The sequence below is a fragment of the Eutrema salsugineum genome, unplaced genomic scaffold (genome assembly GCF_000478725.1).
Source record: "Eutrema salsugineum unplaced genomic scaffold, Eutsalg1_0 scaffold_9, whole genome shotgun sequence".
Taxonomy (NCBI): domain Eukaryota; kingdom Viridiplantae; phylum Streptophyta; class Magnoliopsida; order Brassicales; family Brassicaceae; genus Eutrema; species Eutrema salsugineum.
In genome coordinates this window covers 10,301,118-10,316,455 of record NW_006256342.1, presented here as the reverse complement: position 1 = coordinate 10,316,455, position 15,338 = coordinate 10,301,118, and the positions used below count along the sequence as shown (strand labels likewise).

General features: G+C 39.0%; 1 protein-coding gene across 1 annotated transcript; it reads right to left on the bottom strand.

Annotated features, from left to right (window-relative positions):
- Window positions 1-946: 946 nt before the first annotated feature.
- LOC112085506 lies at window positions 947-2,283 on the bottom strand. The gene is made up of 4 exons (XM_024154734.1): window positions 1,920-2,283; window positions 1,594-1,663; window positions 1,358-1,520; window positions 947-1,306 (listed from the first exon to the last, which is right to left on the bottom strand). The coding sequence occupies exons 1-4, from the start codon at window positions 2,281-2,283 to the stop codon at window positions 947-949; spliced, it is 957 nt and encodes a 318-aa protein (XP_024010502.1).
- Between the last annotated feature and the right edge of the window lie 13,055 nt (window positions 2,284-15,338).

The following is a 15,338-nucleotide window of genomic DNA, read 5'->3' as shown; positions in this document are numbered from 1 at the left end:
TATTTCATTGACACAAACACAATCTATTTATCGATAATAACAATACATTCTTCATATGATTAAATAAACAAGGAACAGAAGTGCCTATATATATACATATAAAAAACATTCTTCTCGAGTACATTCTTTGCTAACAAATCAGTTTACGAATTCTTGTCTCATGGCCGATGACACAAGAAAGTCGCTTTACTTAATCGTACGTAAAAGCTAGTCTTGCATCTGAACTGGATACCAATACCATAAGGGTCAAATCCAAATAATTTGTCACAAATAGTAAATAAAAACAATTCTTCTACTTCAAACTTGTACTGACCTATTATAAACTATGTAATTCTATATATAGGGGAGATATACCTCGACAACTACCCTGAAACCTTTTGAGATCTGTCTTTTCATCATGAAGATTCAAAATCCAGTCAACACCACTGGTTTGTTCATCGGCTTTCCATGAACCATGTACAAAGCATGTTAATAGCGATAAATTCAAAACCACTGGGTTCATATACACTCTTTCTTTTTTTTTTTTTTTTTTTTTTTTTGAATGAATGTTAATTTTTATTCAAACCCAAAAAAAGGTGTTTCTACATCAAAGATGCGAGCTATTAATTAAACATGAAACATCATTTGCCTAAATCAGAGTATGACCATTATGTGGGATAAGACGCAAGCCATCGTTGCATCCCTCCTTCATAACGAGTATCACCGAGTAGTCTAATCGAGCTAAGTCTGTTGCGAACCCCTTTATCAATAGTTTTGACGATCCTGGACCATTTCGTAGGGGGTGATCCATGTCTGCGTGCATTTCTTTCTCGCCAGATTATGTAAACAGTGTGTTGAAAACACATACTTTAGAAGAAACCCTTCCACCAAACCCCTCCGTTTGCCTGAAATCAGATGAACTATTTCCATCCACTCCGAGGTGTAATCTCGAATGAGAATCCCCCTCTCAAGTGGCCCCATATTCTCGCAGTAAAAGGACATCGAAAGTAGAGATGATCTCGCGTTTCAAGCTCGTCATTACAGAACACACAGTTGGCTTGCGCATGAAGATTCCAAGCTCGCACACGATCACCTGTCGCAAGTCGATGAAGCACGTTAACCAGGTTATGAAAGCAAACTTCGGATGGTGGTGCTTAAACCAGATCCCCGCAGCCCAAGGGACCTGTGGAGAATGATTTATAAGCTGATCCCGAGTTGCTTTAGAGCTGAAGCAGCACTTGTAATTGTCCACCGATGACTTCCAAAGAAATACATCAGATTCATCTTCTCTATAGCTCTGTTTAATTCCCTCAATCTCCTCCTCTACCTTATTTAACAGAGAATTTCGGTGTCATCTTCTTATATGCGAGAAAATTACGTCCTTCAGAGTAGACGTATGAGCAATACCCAAATCAACACAGCCCTGCGCACCAAACTTTGATAACAAAGGCCCCATTGACGACCAATTATCGTACCAAAATAAAGCCTTTTGACCATTGTGGATCTCCACTTTTAGAAAATTTTCTGCTAACTCCCTGCATCTGAGAATTTGTTTCCACATCCAGGATCCCGGAGACTGATTCGTAGGAGAAGGAGTCAACCAAATAGAGTCACCTCTCATCAAATTTGTACTTATCCATTGAACCCAAAGCGAGTTTTTTGCTGTCATGATCCTCCACAATAGCTTCAGAACACAAACCTCATTCACCACACTAAGATTCTTTAGACCCAGACCTCCCTCCTCCTTTGCTTGCATACATTAACCCAGGCAACCTTAGCTCTCCTCAGATTTAAATCCGGACCCAACCACAGAAATCCCAAGCAAATGCTATCAGTTTTTTCGATACACCCTTTAGGCAATCGAAAAGAGGACATCCAAAAATTCACCAGACTGGCAATAACAGATGAGAGAAGCTGTAATCTTCCTACAAAGGTCAGACTTCGAGCTGTCCACGTATTGATACGGCTTCTGATCTTATCTATGAGCGGAGCATAGTCAAGCGATCTCATCTGCTTTGTAAGCAAAGGGAGACCTAAGTATCTGACTGGTAAATCGCCAATCTCAAACAAAAACCTGTGCCTGATATCCTGTCTCACTATATCAGAAACACCAGCGATATAAGCAGTCAATTTTTCCGCACTGACCTGTAGCCCTGACATTCTCGAAAATTCCTTGAAAACATCAAGAATACCTTCCATCGATCGTATCTGTCCATCAGAAAAGATCATGAGATCCTCCGCAAAGCATAGATGAGTGAGCTTGATATTCGAACACCTTGGATGAAAACCAAACTTCCTCTCCATTGCTGCTTTATCAAGTAAATGTGAGAGAACATACATACAGATTACAAACAAGTAAGGAGAGAGTGAGCACCGCTGACGTAACCCTCGAGAGCTCCCAAAATATCCAGCTAATTCACCATTAACTTGAACAGAGAAAGAAGCTGTCGTTGATGCAGAGTCGAATCCAGTGGACAAACGCCAAAGGTAAATCCAGTGCCTCCAGCACCCTCAAAAGGAAATTCCAATCAACTGAATCAAAGGCCTTCGAAATATCGATCTTCAAAGCACAGTGGGGAGAGATCAAGCTTTTGTGATATCCAGAGACAAGTTCCGATGCCAAAAGCAAGTTCTCGATCAAGAGCCTGTCTTTGACAAACGCGGATTGATTCGGAGCAATAAAGCACAGTAGGATCTGCTTCAAACGATTCGCTAAAATCTTCGAGATGATCTTATAGATCACATTGCAGCACGCAATTGACCTGTAATCTTTCATAAGTTTAGCTTGCTCTTTTTTCGGAATCAATGCTAGAATTGTAGAGTTGACTCTTTTCGGAAGGAACCCTTTAATGAAAAAAGACTGAACTCCAATCACCAAGTCCTTTCCAACTATTTCCCAGCATTCCTTAAAGAACTCAACTGTATATCCATCCAGCCCTTGTGACTTGTTTGCGGCCATGGCAAACAGGACCGACTTGATCTCTGACTCCGATACGTCTGCAACAAGGCGTTGCTGTTCAACCAGAGGACACCGATAGCTGATTAAACCCCTAATCTCCTCCACCGTAGTCTGACGTGAATCCACAGGCAGATGATTCAAGAAAAAGTTAAAATGATTTACAGCCTCTGCCTTTATCTCATTTGAACCTGTGACCATAGTCCCATCAAGCCGCTGCAACTCTCTAATGCCATTTCGGATTTCTCTGATCTTTACAGCCCGGTGATAGACTTTTGTGTTCTTATCCCCCACATTTAACTAGTTTAGCTTTGATTTCTGTGCTAAATACTTCTCTTCCAGATTAGCTGAGTGTTCCCACTTATTAAAAGCTTCACTTTCCTCCTTTTGCGTCTCCATTGTGGGACTATTTAAGTTTTGTTCCTGCTTAGCACACAAACTATCAAAATTCAACTTTACTCTTTTAGATATATCTTTCAGCGCGTCCCGCGAAACCTGCCTTGCCACAGGCTTCAAATTCTTCAGCTTCTTTGAAAACCTGTATAAATGGAGCTGTTTGATCCCAATACCCTTGCAGCGCACTCCGAAACTCGGGCAGCTGTGCAACAGCATTTGAGAACTTAAAAGGCTTTTGTTTCCTCGATATCTCTCCATCAATATAGAACCTGCAGCGCAAATGGTCCAAGCATCCTCCTGCTTCAAAGACGCAATATGAATGAGGACTATTTTCAAGCCAATGATCATTAAACAAAAGACAATCCAGTTTCTTGCATATTAGCCCTTCTTCTCGCTTATTACACCACGTGAAAAGCGGTCCATGATAGCCCATATCACTCAAATCTCCTTCCCGAACCAAGTCTTGAAAATCCCACATTCCCAGAGTCGAGACAGATCCAAATTCGTGCCCAGAATGCTCATCAGATGACAGGATTTCATTGAAATCCCCCATGACTAACCAGCGCATATTCCGATAAATAGGTGATGAAAAATGACTTCTCAAATCGCTCCACAACTCTTTTTTTTTCCTCAAAAAAGTTCAAACCGTAGACAAATGAGCACAAGAACTCATCTTCCCTGTCTTGTAACTTTACTAGGACCGAGATCATTTGACTACTTTGGAAAACTGTAGTCAGACGAACAGATTCACTCCAAATCACCCAAATCCTTCCCAAACGATTCTGCTCATAATTATTCAGAAATGACCAACCCGGATAAACTTCAGACACTATCTCGCCTGCCCTCTCCTCCTTCACTCGAGTCTCTATTAAGCAACCAAACAGAAAATTATATTCCCTACACCAATTCTTTACCACTTTTTGTTTTCTTTTTTTGTTAAAACCTCTAATATTCCAGAAGAAACCAGACATTAATGATTTTGTTTTGTAGACTTTTTTCTTCTTCCCCTCTTCCTGCCCGAGCTTGGAGGAGACGAGTTAGAAGATTTCTGAATGACCCTACGCGCTGACTTAGATTCCCTTGGTAAAGAGATTCTTCCTTCTGGAACAGGTTTAGGAGGTTCCTTTCCAGTTTCCACCGGGATCACCTCCTGCAAATCCTGAGCATCCATCTCTGATTGCTCAACACCGTCTTCCTCGCCCTCACTGACTTCATCATCCAAAGACTTCCCCAATTTCGCTTCCTCAATACTAACCTCATCATCCCCCAATTCAGAATTCGACGGAGATTCAAACCGTGATGCAGTGACAATTATTTCCCCCTCCTCAACTGACTTTGATTTCCTTTTACTCGATTTATTTGGAGATTTAACAGTCTCCCAATCGTCCATGCCATTGTTCTTGCTGCTCGCAGAACCCCTTTTCTCCGAGATAGAACTAGACTCTGCTTTCCCTTCAACCCCAATGCTCTGTTTTTCTTGTGTTTTCCATTCGCCATTCCCTGTGATCAAATCCGAAGACCTCTGGATTACCACTGCAGGTTTTTTACTCACCATCTCTAACCTCTGCTCCACCCCCGTGAGCCTCTGCTCCACCTCTTCTGCTCTTTTTTCCCCCCCTGTTAAATTTTGTACCATCACCTTGGATCCTCAGGAGCTAGATCGATGGAGACAGTTTTCTTGGCTGGAGATTCCCTACGAAGAATAGCAATATCTCCTGGCGCAGCTTTACATTTGGCTTTTTCATGACCCCATTTTGCGCAGAGAATGCAGCGCGGAGGAAGCCATGAAAACTCATAATGTACCACCGTGTCTAGACCCTTCTTTGATTTGAAACTAAAACACTCTGGGAGCTTCTGTTTGAGATTCACCTCTACAAAAACTTTGGCCTCCTCAAAGCTCTTATTCCACAAAGTATCTGGATGCAGCTTTTTCGGCTCATCCAGAGGACTTGTTAAAAACTTAATCCCTTCCATGTGAACATCGTGCGCGGAACATTACGTACTACAACCCACATGGGCAGGATCGTTATCTCCGGTTGAGCCTCCTCTACAGCCGGACTCCATTTGGAAACCATCATCGGAATATTTTTTATGCTCCCTCTCCTTAGGACTCTTGTCCTAATCGCCACATCCGGAATCTTAAACTTGATGGTGGTGTCATTAACAACAAACACATCGATTTTTTTGGATTTGTCACCCAATGTCCATATTTTGTTTACAGTCATGTGAATGTAACCAACGTGTGGAGCCTTAGAGACAAATTTCCCAACAATACAGTCCTCCCAAAGTGGAGGAGCGTCTTCAAAGACACAATCCGGAACTTGAATGTTTTCAATTCCATCCACCTCTTCCACTACAACATCATACTTTTGAAGCCGTGATTTGTCAGCAGCCACCGCAGACCATGACTTCACTTTCCCAGAAACTGGAACCACTCCCTCGACACCAGTTCCCTTCAATATTTGCCCTCCTACATCTACACCAGAATCCATGTTCAGAGCAGGGTTACTTGCCTTCTCCCTCTGCGACTCCGCAAACCCTAGAACACCTCTCTCCATCTCCATACCAACCTTTCTCACGTCAACCACCTCCACCCCTGCCTTACTCACGACCTCCGCCTCCTTGTTCACCACCTCCGACGGAGAAGCCGCCTGCTCCGTTGCCGTCATGCCCTTGTGTGGGCTCGAAACCTCCTTGAAACGCCAATCGCCTTTGGAATCGCCTTAGGGAGCCGACGTGGCCTTTTTTCGCCCATATACACTCTTTCACCTAAGGCCATATCATCCGGAATGTTGGCCAAAGATCATGAGGCCGCTTATCTCTGGGTAATGTCAATTTTCTACAAAGCTGAGCGATCAATTTCATTGAAAAGTTTATCACTTTGCGCTTTCCAAATGAACTTTGTAACCCAAGGGTAGAGAAAACTCGACTTATTGTGGCTATTTGACTATTTCTATGTGGTGTATGCCAAAAAAATTGTCTAAATGCACCAAAATACTTGGAGCTGAAGGTGTATTTAAGGGGCTAACATTGTTACGCGAGCGGGCTAGTGGAAATCGCCAAGAAATTTGGAATTATAGCTCCATCAATTATTCAATTATATCTCACATCGAGCGGTCTCCTTACCTCCAGTATACTCTATGTGATTTCACGAGCACCATAGGTCACAACATCCTTGTCAGACCCGAGATTAAAAGAAAGTTCATTGCCGTGACTTTTCTGTCCTGCCAAGAAACCTTGTGGCAACGAGACAGGGTCTGTTTGTTTGCCTGATGCCTGCGGCTGCGGCTACAACCTGCGGGCACTGTATTCTGTGTTTTGAAAGGCTGCGTCAATAAGTAAGTTAAGAAAACCCATAACTTACTTAGTTTGGCCAAAAAAACTCAACTTTGCGTTAATTTGGTTGACTTAGTTCAAATAGTTAAACTTCATACTTTTTAAAAAAATATTAAGTTTGACTAACGTGGAACTAATTCGACCAATTCAATGCAAAGTTGGAGATTCATTTGTCAAATAAAATAGTGGAGAATTCATTTGTCTAATATAATAGTGGAGAATTCTTTGGATTAAAACGGTTAAGTTTTGTGTTTTGTTTTTACTGGGAAGGAAAACAAAAACTATTAAAGAATGATTTTACAGACTATAGTCTGTGTGTAATAGTGGAGAATTCTTTCTCTCTCAAAAGCCTATAGGTGTCTGTGGCTTCTAAATCATTACCTACCAAATTACTTTCATTTTTCTTCAGATTAATTCTTTATAATTTTTTACGAAATATTATCTACATATTTCCTAGGAATTACCTCTACCATTTTTTTTACCACTTTTCAAATTTTATGAAAAACAAAATTTAATTTTATAATATTAGAAAATGAAGTTAATTTCAGAAATTAAATTTATATTAAAGAATGAATTAATTATTAATTCAATTATTAATATATATATATAATGTAGACTAATATATATATATATATAATGTAGACTAATATATATATATATATATAATGTAGACTAATATATATATGACGAAGACTAATTATAGTGTAGCTTCATCATCTAAATTATCTCAGGTTCTCGAAGTAGGACAAACCAAAAGCTGAAATGTTTCTACAAAATTTTTACAATTTTTATACAGATAATATTTTGTCAAAAATACATAGGAAATTTTTGACGAAATACCCATCAAGTTAATTGAGTCCTACCACTTTCCTTCCAAATTTTGACGGAAGTTTTTATGAATATAAATGTGGTAGGTTATTGGTAGGAAATATCCTACCTCTTTTTTACGCTTTATTTTTGTAGGAAATTTCCTACCAATTTTTCATCACTTCAATTTTTCGTCATTATTGCATAGAAAATTAATTCTAAAATTTTTTTACCAAAAATTTAATCAGGATTTTTCGTAGAAATATGAGATGTTTTCTTGAAAATGTGTAAACCGATTCTAATCACAATAAAGAAAAACCGGATTAAACTAACTAAGCAACCATACCAGCTCTAATACCCCCCCTCTCTCTCAAGATGGAAGTGCATAGAGGTTACAAACACCCATCTTGCTCATGTTTTCCCGAAAAGGAGCTGGATAAAGTTGCTTGTTTGTCCTCACAAACATGGTCTTGATAATGCCAAGGTCGATCGCTTCTGTCACCTTATGACAATCAAACTCTATATGTTTCGTGCGTTCATGATAAACCGAGTTATTGGCGATATTCAGAGCAGCAGTGTTATCACAATAAAGCTTTACAGGAGGTGAGAAAGGTATGAAAAGATCCCTAAGTAGTTGACTAAGCCGTATTAGTTCCTTTGTAACCATACACATAGCCCGATATTCTGTCTCTGTGGTACTCAGAGAGACAATACTCTGCTTCTTGGACTCCCACGAGATCAAATAGTCTCCAATGAACATCGCATAACCAGTGACTGATTATCGAGAATCAGGAAAAGATCCCCAATCAGAATCAGAGAAGCCTCGAAAGGTCAAAGTTTGCATCAGAACCATAAAACAGTTCTTGGCCAATGGAACCTTTTTAATAACGAAGTAATTTATATACAGATTTGAGATGAACATCCCGTGGAGCTGAAGAGTATTGAGCCAATTGAGAAACCGAAAAGGTAATGTCAGGACGAGTGATTTTCAAATATTGGAGCATTCCTATCAGTCGCCTGTATTGTTTGGAATCTTCAAGCAATTTCCCATCATCCTTGGACATCTTCTGGTTGGGCTTCATAGGAATTATAGATGCCTTACAGTCTGAAAAACCGGTAGCCTCTAACAAATCAAGAGTATACTTCCATTGATTCAGTGAGATACCTCTATCATTTCTTGCTATATCATTCCCAAGAAAAAACTTATGAGGACTAAGATCTCGAAGCTGGAACACAGAACTCAACTGATCCTTCAACAGAGCAACTGTATCATCATTTGTGCTGGCAATTAAGATATCATCAACATAAACTATAATCACCATGTAAAATCCATCTGATTCTCTCATACACAATGTGTGATCTCTGTGAGTCTTGTTGAAGCCAAAGCCAACCAATGTTGTAGAGAGCTTGATAAACCATTGTCTTGAGGCTTTTTAAAGCCATAAATGGACTTATGCAATCTACAAACAGCATTTTGAGAAATGGATTCACCTTGCATCTAGTAGCCTGGAGGAAGCTTCATGTAAATCTCCTCATCTAGATCACCATTCAAGAAAGCGTTTGAAATATCCAATTGATGAAGGGACCATTTCAGCTTTGGTGCAAGAGAAAGTATGAGTTCAACCGTCGCCACCTTTTCAATAGGAGAAAACATATCTAAGAAGCTAATGCCTTGTTGCTGCGTGTATCCTTTGGCGACCAACCGAGCCTTATAACGCTCTATATTTCCATCCGCATGATAATTTATGGTGAATACCCATTTGAAACCTACTGCAACCTTTCTTGGAGGTAAATCACACACACTCCATGTACCTGTTCTCACAAAAGCACCAATATCCTTCCTACAAGCATCATTCCATTTCTCGAAAAGCGAGCTTTTGAATACTTTTGTGGTAAGGGATTTTTAGTGGTGAGATTAATGAAAGCACCTAAAGGCTCAGATATATATGAATAAGAAATATAGTTTCCTATAGGATAAGGGCTAGTTTTAATAGGAGTATTATTATAACAATGAAAATCCTGCAAATGGGAAGGCAATTTTCTCTGCCGATGTGACTTAAGCTCAGAAGGAACATAAACCACATAAGATGACTCATCATTAGTAAGATGAGTATCAGAAGATGATTGCCTAACAGGCAAGGGTTCATCTATGTTTGGCGCAGGTGAATGAAGATGAGGAAATAAGTCTTTTACAGCTTCCGAGATGTTAGAAGAAGTAAAAAGAAAAATATCCTCATAGAAAACAACATGTCGAGAAAAAGAAACTGAGCATGTCTCTATATCTAGTAGCTTGTAACCTTTGTACCCAGAAGAATAACCTAAGAAACCACAAGCTCTAGCTCTAGGATCAAACTTAGTTCTAGACTTATGAGATGTAGAACTATAGCATAGATAACCAAAAGCTCTAAGTGAATGATAATCAGGAACCTTAGATGTTAGTCTTTCATATGGAGTCTTATTATCTATAACCGGAGTTAAGGCAGATTCACCCCAATACTCTAAAGTAACACCTGATTGAAACATAAGGGCCTGAAAAACATTCAATAAGTGCTGATGCTTTCTCTCTACCACATAATTTTGTTCAGGTGTTTCAGGACAAGAATGATATGCTTTGATGCCTTTATGAAAATAAAATTCAGCAAATTTCAGTTCATGAGCATTATCTGACCTAACCGAACACACCTTAGTATTATATTGAGTCTTAATCATTTGTATGAATCCAGGAAACACAGTCAAAACATCAGATATCTGTTTAAGCATGTATATCCAAGTTGCACGACTAAAATCATCGACAATAGTCAGGAAATATCAAAAATAATCAACTGTTGGAAAAGAAAAAGGTCCCCAAGAATTACTGTGAATCAATTCAAATGGTTTATCACGGATATGATTCATAGATTAAAAAGGGAGACGTTTTTGCTTAGCTAAATGGCATATACGACAATGAATAGATGTTTTAGTATTATGTTTATGTTTAAGAATGATCAATACATCAAAAAGAGAATCAATACAAGGAATAGAAGGATGACCTAGACTGGTATGCCAAATTACAGGGTCTATGTTGATACTAGAGACAATGGCAGTACATGGAATATCTGAATTAGAAAGCTTTACAAGAGACTTATCAAGATTCAGGACATATAAATTTGCAACATGACTACTGCGACCAATCATCAAATCTGAGTAAGAGCCTGAAGAAAACATGTATCAGAAGTAAAAATCACTTTAGAACCCAAATTTTTTTTATTACACTAACACTTAGCAAATTGAATCAAAACTCAGGGATAAACAACACATTATGCAAAGACAAAGCAACAGTTAATGAATTTGATCGGTACATGGTATCCAAAAGTACAATCATTAGGCAATCTCACAAAGGTGTTATCTAGAGGCTTAAACGACCTATATAAATTCCTATCGTGAGTGACATGATGACTAGCCCCCGAATCTATGACCCAAGCTCTAAGTGACAACCCAGTCTTATGAGGTATAGAGGAAGTTAACATGTCATAATAAGAAATATCGTAGAGTGAAAGGAACATACCAGAAATCTGTGAGATCTTTGGTACAGAACTGAAACTTGAAGCCAAAGCCTTATCGGGGCATGTATTAACACTTGGAGACTGAACCTTGGTACTTAGGTAATAAATCATCTGTTGAAGTTGTTCCTTTGACATAACATCATTTCCATTGAAAGAGCAGTCATCATTGAGACCTGAATGTTGACCAGTAGTAGTCATGTTTGCACTCCCAATAGACGTGGACTTCTTGTTTTTAAGATGTCCAGGAGGAAAACCATGAAGTTTGTAACATTTATCATTGGTATGACCAGACTTTTAGCAATGTGAGCACTTAGGTTTCTGAACATTTCCTTGTGCCAATAGTATGTTAGTCTGGTCAGAAACAGGAACTTGTGATTGAAAAGCTGATTTAACAGATACTGGCTTTGATGTAGAACCTACAATCATCTGGCTCTCATCCTGATCCAGCATGTTATAGATCTTACTTTGACTCGGTCTCAGTTTCATGTTCAGAATCTGTCCACAGATGTTGAAATTGTCATTCAATCCCATAAGAAATTGTATGATGCGACTAGTTTCTGCCTCTTCAAGTAGCTCTTTAACTTGATCACATCCACAATCTTTCACCAAACGAGACTTAGTGTTGGAAAGTTGTTCCCACAATGTCTTCTTCTTAGTGAAATAAACTGATAGATCCAGATTCTCCTGCTTGAAAGTCATGACTGCTTGTTCCAATTGATATCTCTGAGGAAATTGTTAACTCTGAACCGAGTGAAGAGATCACTCAACATCTCTGCAGCATCTTGATTCTGTCATAGATTTCCTTGCTCACAACATTAAGTATCCAAGATTTCACAAGACTATTACATCTACTCCAGATCCTGAAACTTCAATCATCAATAGGAGGTCGCAGTAAGGTTCCATCGACAAAACTTAGCTTATTCTTTGCATCTAAGCTAATCTGCATCGCTATAGACCAACTATTGTAATTATTTCCATCTAGAGTATGAGCAATGATGGACCTCGGGGTCGCAGGTCTTTGCAGGTCCGTTGGTTTGGAGTTTTAAATTTATATAATCCTAATGACTGAAGGTGCGCAGATGTACGTTGTAGGACTTAGGGTGTTGATCCACAGGGAAGATGTCTAATCTGAAAAAAACTTCAAACTGGAATAGTAAGCAAAGTCATAAACTAATGGGGGGGGGGGTTTAGGGCTTTTGGTTTACGAGACCTAAACTAATCCTAACCTAATATTTACAGGAAAGTAAATGCAATGCAAATGAGGATCTAAAGAAAACCTAAAGGATGTTCGACTCAAACTAAGGATCTAAACTCATAGGGGACGATGCAGACTTCTTCGGTTTACCCTAATCGATGTCTAAGCATTTCTAATTAGTCTCCGAACAATTTATCCTTATCTGTTTCCAGTATCTTCATTGAACTAGAATAAGCATATGTATGGCTAACCAACACTCGTCACCTTAACCAACTAATCACTTAGTACGACAAATAACTCTCGCGCTCATGCCGTAAATAAGATCATGCAATCACAACTGAATTCGTTTGCTCACATCTTCTTAACAGGTAGCTTTAGACTCTTGTAGCGACTATGTTCTTCTGAAGCTAGGTACGGATGATCTGATACAACACTTTCGTGGCTCTGATCGATCATAGGCTCAGAGATTAGCTCATGAATCTAACCTCATGCAGTATAAACAACTTAGAAGAGATGAGATCCAGGATATGGCTTAGAACTCTAGAAATCCTAATCGAACATGTATCCCATTGGTACTCTTTAGAAACTTGACTCTCTGGGACTAATATAACATGATGCAAGAAATGATAAAAGACATGAAAGATGCATAAAAATGGAATGGAAAAGCTAAATATATAAAAAGGAGAAAGAACAATGGTTCAGGGGAAGAATCCCCATCTCCATCGCCTAACCCTAAGAAAACAAAGTTTGGTGGCTCAAAAACTCATTACAGGAGTACACACCCGATTAGGACTGCTAAGAAATGTATTTACAGTTCTTAAGGTCTTCCAGGTCATAATTAGGGCTTCTCTGAAGATGAATGACAAAATGAGCTTTGATGTTGGGTCTTGTGGCTTGGCATAGGTCCACCGCGGGTGAGAGTCCTCCGGTATAGATGGAATGCAATTTTGCCGCTGGTGAGAGTCTTCTGGGAATGGTGAAATTGGTCAACTTGCTCTTTGATAACACCGTATTTTGACCACTTTTATGAATCGTTTTGAAATACTTTTTGTCTGTTTTTATTGCTTTCAAGTGTTTTTCTTATGTTTTTCCAGTATTTGTAGTTCCAAGACTCTTTTAGGGAAATCTAGGGAAAAACTTAACAAAATGGATAGAAGACCATATTTTAGCTCAGAGTCAAACCGTCAGAAGTTCACCTTCAAATGAAGACCTTCAAATGAAGACCTTCTCACCGTCTGATCCAACTCAAATTTGGAAACCTCAAATATGGAACTATCAGCTTTCTAGCACACTTTACAGCTTGGCAATCCAACGGTTTAATCAAAAGTTATGTGAATATCAAGATGTCCCGTAAACCAGTCGGCAAGCATTTCCACCCACGGCCATCAGCCTGTTCACCATGGTCAGAGGTGATACGACCGCGGCCAAGCATCCATTCACCGCGGCCACGTCCTGTCCGACCGCGGCCAGCCATCTTCGATTTAGAAGCCCCATTTCTGAAGCCCAAGTCATTTTCTCAGCCTCAATTCCGGAATCCTAGATACCATGGAGCATTGGAAACTATAAATACTGATAGCAGGAATTTTTCAATCCTTGATCAATTCCTCAACTACTCATGTCATTGTAGCACTTGAGGTATCAATCCAAATGGAGAGATTCTAGACACTAGAACTATGAGGATTTATCTTAATTCAAGTCTAATAAGCACATGAGTTGGTAGCAAGGTGATCTAAAAACATAAAGCAAACAAAGACAAGCAGTAATTAAGAACAAGCAACAAGATAAACAAAACAGAGACTCAAATTCAAAAATAAGATAAAGCTAAACCTCTAGATGTGATCATGCTTTCAATGCTTAATTCATGATGCTAAGCAAACAATGCAACACTTGCAATTCTTTGGTCTAGACTTCCAATTCAGATTAATTCATTCCCATGACAGAAATCACTTTGCAAATTACTTAATCAAGACTAATTCCCATTAGTGAATAAGCAATTAACAAGCATAAGGTTCCAAGTCTAATATGACCAAACAGTCTCTTTGTGCATCAACATAAGAGATAACAAAGACTGAATCTTATACAGAAAGATAAAGAAAGCATCACATGATCTCAAATTCCAATGAACTTAGAACTCTAATCTAGATTAATCCTCTCATGAAGGCATTAACCTCTACACTAATTCATTTTCAAACCAAATCATCATTTGTGAAATATGAATCAATGAGCATTAAGAAACAGTTCTAATATGTCATTCATGCATTTAACAATCATTCCCATGATGAAAAAGGCATAAACCCTTAAGTTAGCTCATTCAGGCATTTCATCAAACACCTTGTGGGTGGAGAAATGCCTAAGTTCTAGACCAGAGTGATTATCAAAGATCTAGCATTAAGAGCAGCGAACTAAGGAAAAGAAATGAGAATCTAAACCTAAACATCACAAATCAAACATCTAAGCACCATAATCTACACACCTAGAAGCTTAAAAGAAGACTACTCACTAATCATGCTTAACACACCTAATCTTTTGCAAGAGGTGTTGTTAAACATGATTAGAAACAAAGATAAGAAGAGAAGATGATAAGAAACAACTTTGATTGATTAAATCTTTGAGATATCTCTTAACAAAATCTGGGTTTTTACAAAAGAGGCAAAGAGAAAAGAGAATAAAGCTTAGTCCTGATGATTAATCTCTCAAAACTATATATAGGTAGGGTTTTCCTGATGGGCCAACCCATTAAAAGCTGGATATTAGCCCAAAAATATCCAAAAACACGATCCAGATCAAGGTCATATCGACATTCCTAATCCATATATTTTGCTAGATACTTTGTAAAGAGTTCCTTAACAAAAATATCGACCATGGGTCACCTCGATACTTTGCTCGACATTTCTTCGGCGTTTGAGGTTGGAAAATGTCGACCATGGGTCACCTCGATACTTTGGTCGATATTATTTCGGCGTCCCAGGTAGAAAATATCGACCACCTCTCATCTGGATGCTTCTGGTCGATATGAATGCAAACCATCTGAACCAAAACCTTCATTACTCCCAGCTCAGTGGTCCGAACCTCGTTCTGTCAACTCTGTGAGCCAGATGGCGCTGTCAGATACAACTTTGATGAAGGG

Coding starts and splice junctions, on each gene's coding strand:
- LOC112085506 (XM_024154734.1), bottom strand. CDS start 2,283: ATGGAGAGGAAGTTTGGTTTTCATCCAAGGTGTTCGAATATCAAGCTC. Junction 1,664..1,919: donor CAATACGTGGACAGCTCGAA/GTCTGACCTTTG, acceptor TGTGTTCTGAAG/CTATTGTGGAGGATCATGAC. Junction 1,521..1,593: donor AAGTACAAATTTGATGAGAG/GTGACTCTATTT, acceptor ACAAATTCTCAG/ATGCAGGGAGTTAGCAGAAA.